The following is a 22,198-nucleotide window of genomic DNA, read 5'->3' as shown; positions in this document are numbered from 1 at the left end:
CCAAAGAACAGTAAGGAACTCCAAGTCTTTCTAGGCATGATGAATTATGTACAACGTTTCATTCCTAACATGTCCGTCGTGACTGCACCACTGAGAACATTGCTGCGCAAGGACTTTGCCTGGGTTTGGACCGAGGCTCAGCAACGAAGTTATGAAATGTTGCGTGAGAGCTTAGTTAACGCACCAATCCTTTCCTTTTTCGTTGCAACTAAGCTGGTCACCCTTTCGGTCGACGCGAGCCAACTGGGAGTTGGTGCAGTGCTTATTCAAGATGGCCGCCGTGTCGCTTTCTCATCACGTTCACTAACAGAGGCGCAGCAATGCTACGCACAAATTAAGAAAGAAACATTGGCAATTGTACATGGCTGCATCAAGTTTTATGATTACATCTTCGGCCAGGAAAGCGTAGCTGTCGAAACTGATCACCGCCCCATGGTGCCGATATTCAGCAAACCACTATATCAGTGTCCACTTCGCCTACAGCGCATGCGTTTGACTTTGCAGCGATATCCTATTAAGCTGATCTACAAGCCAGGGAAAGAGCTGTTTTGTGCTAACGCCTTATCTAGATTCCGTAGCAAGCAACTCTTGCAAGAAGAAACTGAGCAATTTCAAGTAAATGTGCCTGATTACATTTCAGCTTCGCAACAGCGCCTGAGAGATCTTCTTGCGGCCACCATTGAAGATCTGCTCTCGTCAAGCTTTGAGGTTACGCCAAAACAAGCTGGCCAGAAAGAAGCGAGGTACCTGAAAATGTGCATCCGTACTGGTCCTACAAAGAAGAGCTGCACGCGCAAGACGGCCTTGTTTTTTGCAGCAACAAGGTAGTCATACCATCTTCAAAAAAGCGAGAAATTATGCTGCTGCTTCACGCTGCGCACCCAGGAGTGGAAAAGATGAAGGCACGGGCAAGAGACGTCATGTACTGGCCAAATATATCGCATGAGATAGAGCAGTTGTGAAAAAATTGCACTGTCTGCCAGAAATACCAGCCGCGAAACACGGAAATGCCTCTTTACTGCCACGACATCCCAAAGCTGCCCTGGGAATTCGTTGGCATGGACCTGTACTTCCATGAGGGTCGTGAATTTGCCATAATTGTGGACTTTTATTCTTTCTTTTTTGAGATCCGCGAACTCCGTCAAAGCACTGCTAGTGCTCTGGCATCATGGTGCGCAGAGCTGTTCTCCACACATGGCTTACCGCTTAAGCTCTGCAATGATAACGGACCACCGTTCACCAGCCGGCTTTTCAAGGATTTCCTGCAGCAGCTAAGCAATGCTCATGTTAAGTCAAGTCCGTATCATCCCCGCTCTAATGGTATGACGGAAAGAGCAGTACAAGAGGCCAAAAAGCTTCTAAAGAAATGTTTACATAACCGAGTTGACTTTCATATGGTGTTGCTCGAATGGCGCAACACCCCCAGAGATGATACTCTAAAGTCACCTGTGCAGAGACTCATGGGACGGCAAACCAGGACCTTGCTGCCTGTGCCCACCAGCCACCTAGTACCAGAGGCAGTATCAAGCAAAGCCGTTCACAGCTGGCTCCAGGAGATCCATCAATGCCAGAAGGTCTATTATAACCGCGGAACGAGGCACCTACCACCCCTCTCTCCAGGTCAGCCAGTCACTACATACGACACCCTCCAGCGAACCTGTTCGCCTGCTATTCTTTTGAGGCCAGCCAACACGCCCCGTTCAGCGATCCTGAGAATGGAAGATGGTTGAGAAATCAGGCGCACAAAAGAACACCTGCAGGACTTTCCAATCCATCGCGAAGATAGTCCAGCAAAGGCTCCCGGAGAAGGTCCCAAAGAAGACCACTCGTCCCAAGAGCTACGCAGAAGCACGAGGACTCGCCACAAGCCCTGTCAATACCCGCAACCTGAAAGGCATAATTTGTCTCCCAGTAAAGGGGAGATGTAGCACGGCTGAATCTGCAGTCACGTTGGCTTCTCTATATATGTAACTTGCGCAGCCGCAATAAACTCGTTCGCCCAACTGCTGGCCTGGCTACAATGTCGATGCATACAAACTTTGCACTGCAGTTCTATTATACTCCACCATGTGTCCCCACATCTAGCAGTTGCATATAGAAGTTGCATGCTGCCCATAGCTGGACCTGGTTAACTCAAGCATGCTAGCTGGCCATTTGTCACCACCCCGTCTCGAAGGGATGTCAATAAGCCATCGTTATCATCATCAGTGGCAGCAGCAGCGACGTGCCGTGCCACGGGTCAAGGGATGTGACATGTTCGCCATGTAGTCTGGATATCTGCGTTTACCTTTCGGTACACGTTATGGTGCCACCTCACTAGGTATGAACCGCTGCTGAAGAAGCGAATTGTAGTTACGTGCGCAGCTGCATCCAGGCATCGTCAGGCTCAGCAGACCACTGTGCTGAAAACAGCAGAAGCCGGACCTCGCCGTTGATGCCGGGCGGACAGTTTGAACCCTTCTCGTGAAAACGACGCGAAGAGACTGCAAAGACTCTGCAAAGACCCTGTAGTGTGTGCTGCCGAAAATGGAACTCCTATGGAGCCGCTCCTCTAGCTTACGCTGTGACTGTGCTGCATGTATCACGCAGGCCTGTGACTTCTTGCAGTTACTTTGGATTGTATGTTTTCCCGGTTAGTACGTTTTTGCTCACATTTTTTTCCAAAACGTATGAATGGGCTTCTACATACTGTAATTTCAACCTATGTTGCAATGGGTACTTGTTATCTTTGTCATTTACAGCTTCACTGTCCAACCCTACCTTCACAGCATGGATCGGAGACCTCTTTTTTTTTTTTTTTTCATAGCCCTAATGCCTAAGTTGATACTCTTAACACTTACTGGTCTGCGAGAAAATAGGCAGTTTATTGGGTAGTCTGTTAAACGATTCTTTTGCTGCTACAGCAAATGCTTGATATTAGAATGTATGGTATCAATATGTAGGAAAAGGAATGTGCGTTGTAATGATATTATATTCAAGCAAACATTTATTACCAATTCCTCAGAAAAAGTTATTGAATAAAATAATTTCTATCGAAAAGGAGAAAACTTCGTAACAACATCGAAGCTGCTTTGCACCAAAAGAAAAAAAAATTCTGAAGTATACAGCTTGAAGAAAAATGCTATATACAGCATTCCTGCAAGTATAAGCTTTCTACCTTTAGAACTTCTTCATACATAAAGCAAAACAGTAGCTCAAGTGGCTATAGCGCCACCGTGCAAACTGCCGCAGTACTGTTCTGTGGCAGTTTGGAGTGCAATGCCAAGGTCAACTCTTGGTCTTCTTCCTGACACAAGTTGCCTGTGTAAGCTTTTTGAAAAAATGATTAGTCGTAGACTGATACATTTCCTTGAACTCAACAATATGCTTGATCCCTATCAGTGTGTCAGTGTGGCTTCAGAGAATTGCGGTCTACAGCCAATCACCTTGCGTGCATTGAAGGATGTATCCGTGAGGCATTAGTACATAAAGTTCTTTTTAATCAATATTCCTCGATATGAAGAAGGTGTATGACACAACGTGGCGTTATGGGATCTTGTGAGACTTGTAGGGAATAGGCATCCGTGAAAATTCGCTGAACATCATAGAAAGCTATTTGTCGAATCATATCTTTCGTGTGAAAATCGGCAACATATTGTCAATTCAGATTCAATGAACTTCGGTTTCTCGGACACGTCATCAGTGCTGAAGCCGTTCGGCCAGATCCCAAAAAGACAGCAGCTGTTGCGAGGTTCCCGACACCCACAGACAAAAAGTCCATGCGACGTCTTTTGGGTTTATGCACATATTACAGAAGATTTGTGAAAAACTTTTCAAAGATTGCTGAGCCCCTTACAATACTAACAAGAGAAGATGAACCTTTCATGTGGAAAAGTGAACAACAAGGCGCCTTTGACGAGTTAAGGAAATGCCTGCAAGCTTCTCCAATCCTTGCCCATTTTGATGAGACAGCTGACACTGAAGTTCATACCGATGAGAGTAATGTCGGCTTCGGTGCCATACTAGTGCAGTGGAAAAACGGCCAGGAGAAATAGCTTATGCGAGCCGTAAGTTCTCGAAAGCAGAGGCAAACTACTCAGCAAACGAGGAAGAGTATCTTGCAGCCATTTGGGCAATATGTAAATTTCGGCCCTACCTCTATGGTAAACCATTCAGAGCAGTCAGTGATCACCATTTGCTTTGCTGGCTGGCGAATCGCAAGGATCCATCCGGACGACTAGCAAGTAGGAGCCTTAGGCTTCAAAAGTAGAATATTGCTGTCGTATACCGATCCGGGAGAAAACACAGCGATGCCGACTGCTTGTCACGCGCACCAGTCGGGACAACTGTGTCAGAAGAAGAGGATTTCCAGTTCCTTGGCATTGTTGACGCGTCACAATTTGCTCAGCAACAACGAGATGACCCGGAATTGCTTCCACTTATACAGTGCCTGGAGGGACTCGCGCGTTCAACTCGCGCGTATTTTCTCTAGAAGGCTTTCCTCATTCTGTCTACGAGGAAGTGTCCTCTACAAGAGAAACTTCGAGAACAGCGAGACAAAGTTTTTACTCATCATACCCACAGCTATGCGAGAAGAAATTTTGCATGCATGTCACGATGAACCGACATCTGGACACATGGGCGTGAGCTGTACATTCGCCAGGATTCGTCTGAAATACTACTGGCCTAAGTTATTAGCATCAGTGCAGCACTATGTCAAGACTTGTCGCGAGTGACTACGGCGCAAGACTCCATCCGTAAAACCGGCAGGCCTCTTCCAGCCAATATAACCACCAAAAGTCCCATTCCAGCAAGTTGGTATGGACCTCCTTGGACCCTTCCCAACATCATCTTTAGGCAAAAAGTGGATAGTTGTAGCCACGGACTATCTGACCCGTTACGCTGAAACTGATTCCCTGTACAGTGCAACGGCTGTCGAAGTTGCAAAATTCTTTGTCAACAATATCGTCCTCAGGCATGGCGCTCCCACACTTGTTATTACCGATCGTGGAACAGCCTTTACTGCGGACCTAATGAAATGCTTGTTGCAAATGACACATACTGATCATAAGAGAACTGCGGCGTTCCACCCTCAAACAAACGCTTTAACTGAACGCCTCAACAGAACACTGACTGACATGCTTTCGTTGTATGTCGATGTTGAACATAGGCTGTGAGACGAAATTTTGTCGTACATCACCTTCGCATATAATGCAGCCGTTCAAGAAACAATATGAGTCGCCCCGTTTTAACTTGTATTCGGCCAAGCAGTAACCACAACTTTGGATGCTTTGTCGCCGTTAGATGAAGAAAACAATAACTCATCTGACCTAGATGATTTCTTGCAAAGAGCCGAGGAGGCACGACAGATGGTAAGGTACCGAATACGCCGCCAACAATGCATCGACTCCAGCCGGTACAACCAGCGCCGTAGTGAAGCTCATTATCAGCCCAGTGACAAGGTGTGGGTATGGACCCCAGTGCGACGCCGTGGACTGTCTGAAAAGCTTCTGTGCCGATACTTCGGCCCTTACGAAATACTTCGTCGTATAAGCGACGTCACTTACGAAGTTAAATCCGCTGTGCACGAGAGCCCAAGACGGCGCAACTCCACGGAAGTTGTGCATGTTGTCCGCATGATACCCTACCAGGAGAGGTCATGAACAAAGAGAAAAAGAGAGAGCCCGCAGGAACCCCTACTTCCTCTCACGCATCGGGCCGATTCGGTAAGGAGGGGGATAATGCCACGACAATTTGGTCACATTCAAGTTGCGCGCCCTTTGTATTGGACACTGTGCTCGCCATACCGTGGTGTTGTTCAGCAACAACAGGCAGCGATCTTCGTGACACGGGTAGCCGGTTGGACCCGGCTCACATGCACCACGCACACGAGATGTCACGCGAGAAGAAAGAGGAAGACGGTTCAAGGCCAGTTTTAGAACACGACTGCCTGGGATTTCTTCACGACCGCAATGATATTTAGTTGTGGGTACAGGTTCGCCCTTAATAAATATAATTGTTTTATTAACATCGTTACAATATTATGACCCCCTGTATACAAGGAACCGGTGTACCCCAGGGAGGTGTGCTTAGCTGCATGCTCTTTATTTATTTATTTATTTACAATACCTTACAGGGCCCAGAGGCATTGACAGTAAGGGAGACGAACAAGGATATTATAAGAAATGCAAAATATACAGGTCAAAAAAGGGAAAGGGAAAGCATTGCACAGGGCTAGTACTAAAAAGCAGCAACAAACATAAGAGCAAAGTACACAAAAGAATTGAAGTATATAAGTACAGCACAAATGTCTGACACATGACTCAAGAAAAAAAATAAAGCAGGGGTTAAAAAAAAAACAATATCCAAAAAGCGTGATATTTTTACAAGGTTTAATGTCATGATGTCTCCTAAAAGTATTCGTGCAGCTGATCATGGAATGATTGATGGTTGCATATGGATGCAATATTATCGGGAAGATCATTCCAAAGAACGATGGCACGTGGAAGGGCTGAGGAATTGAAGGCTTGTGTTCTTCCGTATATGCGCTTGATGCTGTACTGATTATGTAAATGGCTCGAAATGCATGACGGCGCTTCTAGAGGTAACGCAGATTGCCTGGTGCAGTGGCGATATTTATGAAGTAAGCATTAAAGAGCGACTGAACGACGAATATGTTATGGCTCAAAATAGATATCAAGTTTTATCTGTGTTACGCTCGAAAGGGGTCTGTAGTTACATGTAATGAAGCGAGCGGCTCTTTTTTGTATGGATTCTAGCATGTTTATTAAGTAGTTTTGATATGGGGACCATATGGATGCTGCATATTCTAGCTGTGGCCGCACAAGTGTTAGATAGGCCAGTTTTTGAACATTGTTAGGAGAATTTCGCAGGTTCCGGCGCAGATACCCCAGTGTCCTTGAAGCTTTTGCACAAATGGTGTTGACATGCGTGGCCCATGAAAGATTATGCGTGAGATGAATACCTAAATACTTGTATGATGATGCCTGAGACAATACTGCGCTATCTATGAGATAGCGCAGTATTGTGAAGATGAACACGCTTTGTGCTGCATTACAACCAGCCATTAATTTATTCGTTCTATGTGGACGACATTCAAATAGGCTTCAAATCCTGCAACCTCGCAATAGGAGAGACAAGTACAGCAGGGCTTTAACAAGGTGTCTAAGTGGGCAGACAAAAATGGAAAGTCAACCCACATAAATGCACTTGCAGCTTTTTAAAGGAAAGAGAAGCCTGGTTCCAGATCCTTGTGTAGAACTGTGTGGACAACAAATACCTGTCAACAAACAGCATAAATTTCTTGATATTATACTTGACTCCAGGCTTACTTTCATTCCACACATTAAATATCTTAAAGCAAAATGTCTAAAGACAATGAACTTACTGAAAATTTGATCCCACACAACTTGGGGTAACAACAGGAAGTATTTGATGAATCTTTATAAGAGCCTAATTCGATCGCGACTGGATTAGGGTGCCGTCGTAATAATTCTGCCGCCCCGAGCGTGCTGAAGATGCTAGATCCCGTCCACCATCTAGGTATCCGCTTAGCCACTGGTGCTTTCAGGACAAGCCCTATTGAAAGCTTATACGCAGAATCAAATGAATGGTCATTCCATCTGCAGAGAACTTACAGCAGCCTCAGATATTTTCGCAAAATACTCTCTAATCATGAATATCCATGTTTTAATACCGTTAACGATATGACGTGTGCTACACTTTTCCATAATTGTCTCCCTGTAAGACAGCCTTTCTCGCGGCGGGTGAGGGAGCTTAGCGATGAAATGCATGTCCCACTCCTTGAGCATTGCTTAATGCATCCGACCAAGCTGTTACCTCCTTAGGAGTGGCAGGTGGTAGAATGTGACACGTCCTTTCTAGAAGTTACAAAGCACGCACCTGAGGTCAAAATCCGAATACATTTCCTAGAACTCCAGTACAAGCACTTTGGCACAGAGTTCTACACCAACGCTTCGAAGTCAAATCTCCGGGTGTCCTATGCAGCCGTTGGTCCATCCTTCTCGGAATTCAATGTACTGCGTCAGGAAACAAGTATCTTTATGGCCGAGGCCTGTGCACTATTTTCGGCTGTGAAGCATATAGGGAAATAAAAACTCCGAAAAGCAGTTTTATATACAGACTCCCTAAGTGTCGTTAAAGCCTTGATATCACTCTGCAAACATAACAATCACATACTTATTGAGGTCTATTCTGACCTCTGTAAAGCTTATCTATCTAACCAGCATTATATGCTCGTACCTGGCCATAAGGGGAATCGAAGGCAACGTTCTGGCTCACCAGATGGTGACGTCAATTGCATTCCATGCTGTTAATGCTACTGCTGAGGTCCCTGTCAGATCTGAAGCATTTCTTATGAAAGAAACTGCAAAACCACTGGCAACGCATGTGGGACGCAGAAATAAATAACAAACTGCACATGATAAAGCCACAGTTAGGTTTTTGGCTCGCCGCAACGAAATCGCGGCAAACAGATGTCATATTCTGTCATCTCGAATAGGACACACATTTGTTCCCCATAATTTTACACTTACTGGAAATGAACCTCCAACCTGTGGTAGATGTGGTGAGAGGCTGACCATCCTCCATGTTCTCCTGGAGTGTCGAGAAGCCGAAGTTGAGAGAAAGAAACGTTTTCCTCTTGCATACTGTTATTGCATTCCTCTTCACCCGGCTATGTTTCTTGGTGAAAAACTGCTTTTTAACGCAAAAGCAGTCCTCGATTTCTTGAATGATGTTGTCCTACATGTTATAAGCCCATTAAATTCGTAATGCATCCTCTTTCGAGAGGATGCCACTGTGATAGTTGGTTTGTATAGCACATGCCTCCAGGCCGTTGTGTTTTAAGAGCTCTAATGAGGCAGTTGTGCTCAAGCCAATTTTAGTTTCCGACATACCTTGTATATCGTATCATTCTCTCGCAGTGCATCTTAATGCTCATAGTACCCATCATTTGTCATCGCCATAATCTTATTACACATAGATTTTACGCACTTTATAGCAACTACTTTTAAGGCCCCTTTATAGCCACATCACATCCACTTCATAGAAATCGTAACTCCACTGCAAGCTCATTAACAATGGCATGGTGCTCTTTGGCCATGCCTGGCCCTTGTGCCACTAAACACCACGCATTCATTCATTCATTTCCGGCCTTGAATGTTTCCTGTGTGCATCTTCTTTTTGCTGGTTTGTTCTTAATTTATGTAGTACACAAGGGTCGCTATAACGTAAAACTATTCCAAACTTTTCTATTCCATTTCAGCACTCAAACCTCTGCGATTGGTCAAATACTTTTTTATGCCACCCCCACTTCAACTGTCCGTCACACGACGTCACAAAAACCGCGATAGCTCCCCATCTGATATGACGTGTACACAATGATTATGCATGATTTCACTGAACAAAAGAACAATAGTTATTTCTGATTCGACGCCTTTTCGCCATTACCCCTCGGCTACTGGTCAAAAGTTTTCCGGCTGCACGCACTTCATGCCTCTCACGCGACGTCACAAAACCGCAAAAACTCACGGCGTCAAAGTGACATGTACGCGTTAAAGGTGCATTAATATGCCAAACAAAACTGAATTTTCTTCTGAATAGCTGCAGGCTGCCCTGTTCCGAAAGGAATAAAAGATGGCTGCTGCCGATTGCTAAGGCACTGGCTACTCGCACCTGCCGGAGAGCACGGGTTTATTTGCGTGTAATAAAAGTTCTTGCATATCCGTGTAACGTTTTCGAGCACTTTCGGCACGTTTACGACCTCGTTCTGCTAACTATTCTTTGCTGAGGATCCGTTTTAGCATCATTCTTAAGCTACCGTTGCATGCCACCGCTATTGTCGACGAGCCACCGCAAGCTAAGTAATGGAGAGTGGACCAGTCGCAGACGCCGGCACCGCCCTCTTCATCCGGTTATCAATTTTCGGTGCAGTGGCTCGGCCCCATCGAGTCCCTCTCCACTTCAGCGTGCTCCTCGCCTCTTGTGAGCCAATTAGATAAGACCTGCTCAGTGTAGGCAGTGTTATTCGTTTTTCAAGCAAAGAAAAGTGATCTCCTATGATCGAGGAGAGCGTTTTATTGGTCCGTTCAGACAACCCTGTGGGTGACTGCCTGATGCTTGCGTCAACGGTTACGCAAATTTGACGTCAGGAGATTCGAATAAAACCACATTGGAATAGTTTTACGTTATAGGGACCAAGCTGAAATGCGAACACCAAATTAGGCAAGTGCACTCTTGTGAGATGCTGACACAGTGATGTCAGAAGGGTGCACAGGATGCACAATGCTGTGTTATTTGAGTGCATGTTAAGGAGCCCCAGGTGGTCAAAATTAACCTAGAACCCTTAACTATGGTGTTCCCCATAACCCACTGCACAGTTTTGGGACGTTATAACCCATAATTAAATTTTTTGGACATGCACAATAGTATCAACTGTTCCCAGAAATCTTTTACAGCGAAGGTGTATATGGCTATGGTTCTATGCATTTTTGTTTGCCGTGAACAAAAACTATCATCATCAATGGCTCATACCCCTGTAAGCATTCATGTTCCCTTAAGCCAGCAAAGAATGCGATGACTCATAGCGCCGTAAGGCAGAGGCTACAAGCACTCAGCAGAGTGAAGCAAAAAGTGCTTAATTTCTTTCTAATCAGGCTTACAACATACAGAACAGCATGTCGAAAACTTTCGTCAATGGCTCATACCCCCATAAGCAAGCAAAAAATGCAATGGCTCATAGTCCTGTCAGGTTCGAGGCTGCTCACTTTGCTGGAATTAGCTGCGATGACACTACCCCTGTTGTCGTTGTAGGTAATTTCGATGTGGATGTGTCGGTACTGAAAAGGGAACGGTTTACGCGTTCCATGTTGCAGGCATATCCCTTGCAATGCCACACCGATCTGGCCTAACTGACCACCCAGCAGCATACGTGCATCGATTTGACATTATCAAAGAATGTGATTGCAGTTGCGAGTGAAATAATAACCACCGATCAAGACAATAAATGAATGCGTACCTTTCATCACGATGACCAACCATTAAGACAACAAATGAGTTCGTACTTTTGTTCATAATTGTGTCACCTCCATGTCGTGTGCTGAACAGCTTTGCTGGCCAAACACCTTCACAGAGTGGATTGGCTCATGATTTTTTTTTAACTGGTGCACTTGTGCATTTGACATGCTGTGCTACATGTTGGTGCCACAGCTTCATAGTGTGCACTGTTGTATATCGCAGGTTCCGTGTCGGATCCTCCATGCCAGCACTGGGGGCGAGGTAGCCAACCACGTTGATGCCCTACTGAAGCATTTTGAACAGCAAGGGTCCCCAGTCATGATGGGTAAGTCACCTGGAGTTGTGGCATTTCATTGACGTCAGCATTGTTCTGTAGTTTCTGCAGCCGTTTGTTATCCTAGAGTTGTATCAATGAACTTGCACAGCACAAGAACAGCACAAGTGGCGTTTGCAAAATGCCACTTGTGCATAATGCACTGTTTGCAAAACAATAGTAATATTAAAAGTAAATAGTAATAGCAATAGCAAAAGTAATAGTAAAAGTAATGTTTGAAAAACAATAGGTGAGGGGTTTAGCTCGTCTGTAATCTACAGTTGAACCTCAGTCAACCCTCGACACAACGAATAAGGATGTACGAAATTGTTGAAGTAATTTATTAGGTTTGTGCAAATAGTGACATTTCAGCTTGAATGGAATTCAAATCTATAGTGCTTAAAGATGGCCGAAAATTTTGAATATTAAATTGAATATCGAATACCAAAGCTTTTAGTATTTTAATTTCAAATAAAAAACAAGAGGAGGAGGTCACACTCTGAAAAACACCTGCCCGTATCCTCGAGCACCAAATGCGGTAAGTGAATCACTGCTATTATGAGAATTAAAGATTATTATGCATAAACACAAGCTGCTCAACATGACCTGGTTTTAGACTCTCTCTCCGTGATGTCACCGCATTTTCTGTGGTGGAAAACGTGTTCACTGGGCACCTTGGTAACAGGGATGTGAAAGCATTGCAAAGCAACTTTTGCAGTACCTTAGTAGAGAACTCTTTGCAGTACTTCAAAGGGTCATCCTTCCTGGAGATGAGTGGCTTATTGAAGTACTTCTGAATCTCTTCACTGTCGTGTCCAGGGTTACTGCCCTGACTTTTTTGTGATGCCAGCAGTTCAACATTCTCCCAACTGTTTCCAGGCTTTTTTTATTGCTGTCACGACTGGTCGATGACTTGGAGTAAAGTTCCTACTTTTGAAACTGCTGCGAGGGAGAATCCATGCAAGCACATTGATCACTGATTTCAGCTGCCAGCGGCTCAACAGCCCATGCAGAACTTGTGCAGAAAATGGCTTTAAACCTTGGGTCACACAAATTGGGAAGCATCAGTTCTTTTTGCTTTGCGAAAAGAAATAATCAAGATTTCAATCTTTTTAGCAAGTTCTTGGCAAATACTGTTGCTTCTTTTTTGATGGTAGAGTGTCTCTTGAGGATTTACTCAGTTCCATAAGGAAATTACACGACTGATTACAGTGGAATCTCGATGATACGAATCTCATGGGGTCATGAAAAATATTCCCATTAGCCAAAATTCGTATCATCGAAACACAATTAAAACTAGCTAAATTAAAGAGTCAGAGGTGAACTCACTGAGGCACACGTACGTAAAAAGCATTTATTTCTTGAAGAAAAAGTATCGAATTTCCTTCTGCTTCTTTTTCTTTGTCAGGTCGCTTAGCAGACTTTGTTCAAATCCATAAAAACGTGTGCGTGTGTTGTTGCCGATTTCATCCACTGCCATAGCACGCCTCAGAACGTCAAGCACGTGCAGCGTTTCAGCCGCCGGTGGTGGTCCTTCGCCGTCGCCCACATCTATGTCGTCTCCATAATCGCTAGAATCAGCAGACTCGCATGTGGCCTCTTTGACAATATCTTCTACCGTGCGTGCACCACAGGTGGCGAGATTGCCGTGCAAAAGTCATCAGCTGCACACTCGATATTAAGCCGTTCCCAATCCTCAATTGTATCTTCCGGCTCTGGGGGCACCTCTTTTGGACTCCCGAAGAAGCCGCGTTTGCCGAAGCAGTTCGCTACGGTAGTCGGAGTTACCTGATCCCATGCCATACAGTGCAGTCCACTTATAACTATACCACATATAACGATATATTGGTTATAACAATGGGTCGACGTGAGAGTGTCATTTTATGCATTAGGTCTATGGGGAAAAAAAACCATTTATAACGATACGTTATTCACCGCATGTCGGATATAACGATCAAAATTTTGCCGTCCAGATGGCGTTTTCCATGCCAAATAATCGTAACATTTCCATTGCTTAGTTCCCTGAAACGAACGATGTCGAGACGAGGCAATGTTTACCTTCGTAAGTTTGTATCTGCCGCCATTACCATGCAGCGTGTCCCGCCCCGCCCGTGCACCAGAGAGTACCTGAGTAGGCGCAGCGCGCCACAAGATGGCGCTAGCTGCTTCATGCACGTTGGCCACAGTCGCTCTTAAAGAGAGAAAGAAAAAAAAAAAGCGACAAGCAAAGCGGCGCGGTGGTGCCCAGCCGCCCGTCCGGCACTCAGTCTCTCTCTCTCGCGATAGCAGGCTGATGCCACCGAAGCAGCGTGCAACCAACGGTACGACCCAGTGGCCCAGTTCGAAGAAGGCGCCGACAAAGCGCAAAGCTGTGTCGCTTGACACAAAGATGGATATTTTGCAGGACTGTTGACGCTGCTTCAAGGTGAGCGCCCTCGTGAAGATGTATGAGCTCGCCCAGTCGAAGATATCAACCATCTTGAAAACCGGGAGCGCCGCAATTGTGAAGGCAGGAGCTATTAGTGGCCATGCCGATCAGCGGAAAAGGATTAGAGACCCTTTGTACGCTGATGTTGAAGAGGCGCTTTACCAGTGGTTCATCACAACCCGCGCGCATAATGTGCCTATTAGTGGGCCAATACTTGCCACCAAAGCGAAAAACTTTGCTTTTCTTCTGGGACGCCCAAATTTTGAGCCTGGGGGAGTCTGGATTCAGCGCTTTAAAGAGCGGCACGGAATCGTTTACAAAAACGTGGTAGGTGAAGCGGCGCCTTTGGACACGCAGGCAAAGCAACAGTGGCTGCAGACAAAGCTGCCTGGCGTGCTGGAGTGCTACGCAGAGAAGGACATATATAATTGTGACGAAACTTATGGTGACTGTGTCGCTGTGCGTTAGCATGGACGGGAGCCATCGTCTCAAGCCGTTCATGACCGGACAATTAAAGAAGCCAACGTGCTTTAAGAATCAGCACAGCCCAGTCCGCTATCGCAGCAATAAGAAGGCGTGGATGACCCGCGACCTGTTCGAAGAATGGCTGCTTGAGTTCAACAGTATAATTGAAGGCCAAGGAAGAAAAGTAGTGTTGCTACTTGACAACTGTAACGCACACAACGTTATCCCGAAGCTAATGTCTGTCGAATTGATGTTTCTGCCTACGAATACTACGGCAGGCCTGCAGCCGTTGGACGTCGGCGTGATCGCCAACTTTAATGTCCTGTATCGGCGGCGCATGCTGGAGTGGCTAATTTTAGCCATTGACCGCGCAGCTCCTGGCACGTCGGGTCATGCAGACCCTCACCTGAAGATCAGCCTTTTGAAAGCCATGCGCTTCGTTTATGGTGCATGGTATGTAGTAAAGCAGTCAACCATATACAATTGCTTCAAAAAAGGCGGGCTTTGTGCATCAGGACGAACTTCCCCAACCCACTGAGACCAACACGGTGGAAGCCGCTGACATAACCGAGTTCTGGGAGCTCGTTACTACTGGTGACACAGGTGGTGCGTCGATGGAGGAGTTTTTTAACTGCAGACAGTGCTGCCTCGTTCTGCAATGAGGTCACCGACGAGGCGATCGCCGAAGATGTGCTGTCTCAACAGACGGCAAAGTTGTGCGACGGTGGCGACGGCAGCAGCGACAGTGACGATGAGATTGACAGTGGCTCCTTGACCCCGACCTCGTTGTCCACGCAAAGTGCACTGTCGTCGATCGACTCCTTAATTGATTTTATGCATGCTAAAGGATTACTGCCAGTGTTTGTGCAGCAGCTGGAATCCATGCACACCGCCATTGTGAAGCTGAAGCTGCCGCAAGAGCAAGTGCAGATTTCGGACTATTTCGGCGCGCCTAACCCTTGACATGGTCATTGGCGCTAGAAATAAAGTTTGTTTGTTCACGGCCTACTTTCTACATCATCTATTCTTTAGAGCAAGTAGCGAATTCGAGTTCGGAGCTGCAAAGATATGTTCCGCGTTTTTTTTATTATTTTTTTATTTTTTTAAATAACTGTAGTCCAGATATAGCGATCATCGGTTATAACAATCACATTTTTCATCTTTCTCGATATTGTTATAAGTGGACTGCACTGTAACTATAAAATGGATGGCGTCCAAGAGGCTTATTCGCAGGTCACCTTCGTCCTTTCGATCAGTTTTAGCAAGTAGGCGGTGCACAAGAAGGCTCTTGAAATGGTGCTTTGTGTTCTTTTAATCCCAGCGTCAATGGCTTGCAGGTATGTCGTCATGTTTGCGGGTAAAAAAGACAAGTTTGACATTTTGAAGCTTTACTTGCCTCGGGTGGGCGGCGCACTGGTCAAGAAACAGAACAATCTTCCGATTCTTGCAAGCCATCCTCCTGTCAAGGAGCGACACAAACTCTTTGAACAGCGCCACCGTCATCCACACCTTTTTGTCTGCGCGATAGACACACGGCAAATGACTCTCACGCTTGAAGCATCGGGGCTTTTGAAACTTGCCAACTACCAAGAGTTTAAGTTTCTCCGATCCATCGGCGTTACAGCATAAGAGAACCGTAATGCGCTCTTCGCATTTTTTGCCTCATTTGCATGCTTCGCCTTTTAAACAGAGGTTGTTCTCGGGTTGCAGGTTAAAAAACGGACCTGCCTCATCAGCATTAAACACATCACGAGGCTCATACTCCGCGATGAGTGATGGCAGCTTTGCTAGCCAGTCGCTGACAACTGCCTCGTCAGCTTTTTTCGCTTCACTGCAAACGCTTATATGAACGAGACCGTGCCTAGTCTTCAAACGCTGCAGCCGCCAACCTGAGGCCTGAAATCCATCGATGTGCAGAGCAAGTGCAAACTCGTCGCCTTTCTCCCGCAAAACTTTACCGTCACTATTTACATCAGCTGCGGTTACTTCTTTAAACCAAGTCAGGAGAGCCTTCTCAAGCTTCACGTGCTGAGCGGTCTTCGCTTGCTTCACGTTGACGTTGAATGGAAGCACGTTTTTCATGATAGTCTCGCTGTGCAACAATTGTGCTCAGTGTTGATGTTGCGAGTCCTTACTCCTTAGCCAACTCCGTCCGCTTTCTCTTGGGATCCTCATCAACCTTTTGAAGAATGTCTAATTTCTCTTTAAAGGAGAGCGCTCTCCGCTTGCGAGACATGGCTCGTTGTGACTAGGCAAAATGGTGCAAACACAAAGAATGTGGCCCGAAGCACAGCAGCCACTCTGTATGATGGCACGTGGAAAAGGAGAAAAAGCACAAAAGCAACAAAAGCGCCACCGCTCCAAACTCTTCGTGCCCAGTCGCGGCCTCCGCGCTGTCCGGTGACGCCTCTGCACCAAAAGAGAAAGGGAGAAATTGCGTGTCTGTGCGCTGTTCTCTTTCGAGGCCATCGGTGGGGCGGCGTTTATTCATAACAACTGTTCTCTAGCACGTTGCAAAGTAATGGGGCTCGGCCAGGACCACAGAAAAATTTTTATCATCCGGAAATTCCTATTAGCCGTGATCGTATCATCGAAATTCCACTGTATACAGTTCCATATTCTTGGCCATGAAGAGCTGCAGTTGCATCTGCAATGGGCTGTGGGACCTCTAGTACTACCACGCTCTCTGCAACATTCCACTCACCTGGCAAAAGGCAGCGCACACTGGTTTCTCACATTGCCATTTCAAGTGAGACAGCATCTTTCAGCTGTATCATGTCGTTCACCATTGCATGTTCACTGTTGCACCGTGTCTGTGTCTTGAAGAATACCTATACAGTAAAAGCTTGTTAATTCACAACTGGTTAATTCGAAATTTCTGATAATTAAAAGTAGCTGCCATGGTCCGTCCAGCAATATATTGAAAGCAATATGTCTTTTTCATCAAAATATGCTTTTTCCATCGCTCTAATTCACACTGAAATCTGCACTGCCACTGATAATTCGAACTTTGTGTAGTCATGGATGGGGAGAGTACTAGTGCAAGCGAGCACGTTGGCGACATTGTGCGTCGCTGTGCGGGCTGTGCAAGCTTTGCTTTTTCCATCTACAGCCCTTTGTTTAAACCTGACTGGAGAGAGACATGTTTGCGCCTGGCCAGGCATGGCCAACGCCTCTGTTGCATGTAGATTCTTTCCCATGAGGTTCTGTATAAAGCTCAAGGCCGATAAAATTGTCAACGTGCACCGCATGCTGTATGTGTGAGAGAAAGCGTGCGAGGGTGAACCGGTGAACATGGCTCAATCTCGCATGTGCGAGCGAGAAAGGCGGGGCAGATGCGCCTCCTTTCCTGTTGCATGCGAGGCATGACGGTGAGGCGAAGACCTTCTTCCAGACATTTGTGTGCAGGTGTGAGTAAGAGCGGGTGCAAGAGAGAAAATCTGGAGGCTTTTCCTCCTTGAATATATGACTCTGCCTAAGCACTACAGAGGAGATTTTCTTAGCGCGTATTGTATGCGTTTGTCCCTAGGTGTGCCGGCATTGCAGAGTGGGATAGAGTTTTCGTTCGAATGCTGGCTGCCGGCGCGGTGAAATAGGGGAAGCAACGGGCACTGACACCCCATTGGGCGACTGCTGTGTCAGACAGACTGTCTCTCACCTGCGGTGCTTATGCTAAGTTAGTCGCGCTGGACCATAGCTTTCTCTCGCGTTATGGCGATGTACCTTGGAAATAACATCACAGATGTTTCCGTGGGAGCAGTAGGACCGTAGTAGAAGCCGGGACGCATATATTGAAAATCTATAAGTGCCACCCTAACTCCTTTTACGCTAACCTAACCTAATGTGGCCGAGACGCAAAGACAAAAATCTGCATGGCGTAACCGCTTTGAGAATACGCTGCGCCACCCTAACGCCTTTAACACTAACGTAACCTAACCTAAGGTAACCTAAACCTACCGTATTTACTCGAATCTAGGCCGAGCCCGATTCTAAGCCGACCCCCTAAAGTCCGAAGCCAAAAAAAAGAATGTATATATTACCTCGAATGTAGGCTGAACAAAAAAAACTGAGGACAGCATTCACAAAATGCAAACAGCATTTATTGAATCTGAACGTGCAGAGCTCATTCAACGTCGTCGTCGCTGCTAGACTCGCAATGTTCCTTGTCACTGTCACCTTCAAACAGTGCACTATCCTCGGTACCGTCAAGCGCATTAGATATACTGCACTATTTAAAGGCGTGCACGATCAAAATACCTGAGATGTCGTCCCACGCTGCAGCTACCCAGCCCACCAGCTGCGATAGCGATGCATGTTTGATGTGGCCCGTTGCCGTTAGCATGTGGTCTTCGTCAGTCAACTATTCCGTCTAATATTTCCATAGACGATCCTTGTAAGGTTTGTTGATGCAGACATCAAGTGGCTGCAAATGGCCCGTCATGCCGCCCGGTATGACAGAGAGGTCCGTGTTCGCTTGGGTGAGTGCAGCCTTCATGTTGTTGGTCAAGTGCCCACGGTAAGAGTCGACGACAAGGAGCAAGTTCTTTGTCAAAAGGGCTCCTGGACGCCGTCGCCACACAATCTTAACCCACTCTTCCACCATCGCACCCGACATCCACCTGTTCTCATTTGCCCGCACAATGACATTTCTTGGGAATGTTTCTCGAGCAGGCAGTGTCTTCCTTTTAATTATCATATAAGGAGAGGGTTTATGTCCATCAGCTGTGCAGCACAGCATCACAGTTGCGCACTGCTTTTCGTAGCCTGCAGAGTGCACCTTCACCTCCTTAGCACCCTTTTCATTCACAGTGTATGCCACTGGCATATCAAAATACACAGCCATCTGGTCGGCATTGCCGATTTGCCCGAGGCTGTAGCCTGCTGCTTCTCTCTTTCGCAGCATGTAGTGCTGAAAAGCTATCGGCTTTTCTTCGAAATCGCTTGGCAGTTTCTGGGTGATTGAAGTGCGACGTCGGAGGCTGAAGCCGAAGTGCTTCATGAATTTCTGAAGCCAGCCCCGGCTGGCTTTGAAATCTTTTGGCGTTAGGCCTCGCTCCCTCGAAAGTTCCCTAGCTTTCACTTGGAGCACTTCTGTTGTCGCTAAAAGGGCAGCTGCTCCCTGCGTCCGAATAAAGTTGCGACGATGCTTGCACCAGGTAGTGTTGGCAGCGATGGCGCGGGGGAGCAGACTGCCTCAACGTTGTCCTCACAAGATGCCCGGTTCTGGGGCTTCATTTTCGCGAGAAACCTTTCGCTACTAGCCCCGAGAAAGAGTAATGGCGCCGCATGGCGGCAGCTTCAGATGACGTCACGGCCAGGACTAAAGTTTCGGCAGCCGCCCAGATAACGCGTGCTCGCTTCGTCGCACCGCATAGCACGGTGTTTGCGTTCGCTTTTTGCTTGCAGCAAGCTTCCGATGAACGACGAAAACAGCAGGGATCGTGTTTCAGGTAAGCAAACAACATTTGTGTGTACAATCGTCCTCAATGCGCGAACGAGAAACGCACACGCTCCGTTGTGCACGCTTGGAAAGTGGTGCTCGGGCGATCGCTTTTGGAAATAGTTTCACTTTCACAAGAGTTCTCCACATGCGTCCGCGTATCGGTCCGACAGTGTTTTCTTTGGCACTGCGCCAAGCTTTCTATCTAAGCACAGTGCCAAGAGCGCTGTCAAGTCTCGCGAAACCTACCGAAAGTGACACTACATCCGAAAGTGATCACCATAGAAAATTCCACCCTAGCTGTTTTGGCAGTTTTCTTGTATGCTCACTGACGCACCTTGTTTAATTTCATGTTTACCTTGTAATAGCTAGCTGTTATCGTTTCTGTTTATGTACACGAACGAGTTGAAGGTGGTAAATGCTGGAGTTTCTTTCCTGCTGGCCGCTCGTCTCAATTCGTGCAGCGCCGCAGCAGCTGTGCTGTCACATGTATTAATTTACACAACCTGCTTGTAAATTATTTTTGTTCGCAGTTGCATTAGCGCAGAGCAGCATCAACCGGTATGTGGACAAGGCGTGCGAGACGAGCCGCTGCCTCACTGAGGCGGAGGAGGTTTATTATGCGGGCCACGTGTTTGAGTGCACCGTCGAAACAGCTGAGAATGCTCGTTTCGACTTTCTGGCGTTCGTCTTGCGAACGACTGCTGTCAACAGTGCTCCTTATGAAGTGAAGATTACTGTTTGCGACGCGGTGGTAGATCGAGCCAGCTGTTCGTGCAAAGCAGGGTATGACTACTCGATCACTGGCTGGCTGCTGGGAAGAAACCTTGTCCAAGTATGCGTAAGCATACCCCCTCATTTAAGTTGGCCTACCCCTAAACTTTAGTTGGCCCACCCTCAAATTTAACCTGGCTCTCTTGCAAATTTAAAGTTGGCCTACCCCCAAATTTTAAGTTGGTCAACCCCCAAATTTCAAATTGGCCCACGTCCAAATTTCAGTTGGCCGAGCTTTACCATAAGTTTCCCCGTGCATTTTCCATGAATCCCTGTATCCTTACCTTCCTTATATCCCCCTCTCTCTCCTGTATACTTAGGGTATTATTTTATTTGCTTTAAATTGTTCTTTATCGCTTATAAAGCTACCCACCTACATTTACACTTTAATATTAAGTAAATGTCGTAATTTTGCATATTACGCATTTTTGAGCACACAAAAGGCATTACACTTCTCGCGTGACAGCACTAGGGTACTCGCAAGGAATGCTTATGCCCTAATACTTAAGTTTCCATTTGACATCCGAAAGCACATGTTGCACTGTGTGATTGGCACTGTTTTGTTTGATATTTAGATATCCTAGGTGATTTTTTTTATTGCAAACAATTCTGTTTAATGTCTTCCATGGCAGATAGCGCTATTCTGTCAGATCAACTGTATTATTGGAAAGGTGCACATTACTTGCACAATAAATTGCAACGTGGTTAGGTAACATCAATGATTCGCTAATTCTCTTCATCATTATTAACTTTGGGGCACATGTCCCAATTACATAATTCAAGCCAAGCAGTATTCAAGTCACATCCATTTAGCAGAAATATTTGCCTAGCACCAATTTTCTTTTGTATATGTGGTGAAAACTACCTATATAAACATGTTTTTAAATGCATTCCTGTTCCATTTAAACTAGTAACTTTCTTTTTTTTGCAGCGGAGCTGTTTTTGAAGTGTCTCTTTCAACTAAAAAGCCACCTGTTGTAGGCTGCAAGGAGCATTAGTCTTGGCAGAAAAGTTATTCCTTCAGACTGAAACTTCACATCAGTCATTGTTCTAATGCATGGTAACAAGTTTAATGAATGTATGATTAGGCATTATTTATCGAAAAATATTATGCTTAAAGACTAAGACCAATTTGTGAGGTTTAATGTCTTTGGAATTGATATATCCTAACCATTTCAATTTTACAGAAAATACAAGTGTAAACACTTGTAGCTGTACTGCTGCATATTAATGCTGCCAGGACTTTCGACAAGCTCTCGCCAACTGACCAGCCACAGAAGTGGGGCAAGGAGCACAAAGAGTATGTTAAACAAAAGTATGAGCCAAGAGCTATAGTCGACCTTCCATGTGGAAAGAAGGTTTGTACATATATTATTCTTTTAAAACTGAGAGGAATGAGAGGGAAAACAGCAAGTCCAATGCTGAAATGAAGGGCAGCTCACAATTTCTACTTTCAATGTTGGTTTGGTGAAAATGCTCTTGTAGATAGCCTTGCTGTTTGCATTTTCTTAAGCTGCAAGAACAGTTTCATGACTTCAACAAACGCACTAGCTTTACTGTAAACTATGTACTGCAAATGCTATTTACAGATGCCTTTGTCATAGGCACAGAGTACGAATGAAGTCATTAGTGCTAGCTGCTGAGTATAGTTAACAATATGCACACCTTAGGTGAATGCTTGACATCTCTTATTCTAAACAGAAGTAGGATGTAGCACTCTGATGACGCGAAAATATGAATT

The 22,198-nt window shown here is 45.8% G+C and overlaps 1 protein-coding gene across 2 annotated transcripts in view; it reads left to right on the top strand.

Moving 5' to 3' along the window:
• Ufsp1 (UFM1 specific peptidase 1) overlaps nucleotides 1-22,198 on the top strand; it is a 207,439-nt gene that overhangs the window by 43,542 nt on the left and 141,699 nt on the right. For both annotated transcript variants that reach the window (XM_050168959.3, XM_055065149.2), the window contains exon 4: nucleotides 11,260-11,362. In XM_050168959.3, the coding sequence (XP_050024916.2) occupies nucleotides 11,260-11,362 (103 nt within the window). The remainder of the gene's footprint in view (nucleotides 1-11,259; nucleotides 11,363-22,198) is intronic.

The sequence above is a fragment of the Dermacentor andersoni genome, chromosome 10 (assembly GCF_023375885.2).
Source record: "Dermacentor andersoni chromosome 10, qqDerAnde1_hic_scaffold, whole genome shotgun sequence".
NCBI classification, from domain to species: domain Eukaryota; kingdom Metazoa; phylum Arthropoda; class Arachnida; order Ixodida; family Ixodidae; genus Dermacentor; species Dermacentor andersoni.
The sequence above is the reverse complement of the archived record's forward strand: the minus strand, read 5'-3'. Positions and strand labels throughout refer to the sequence as shown.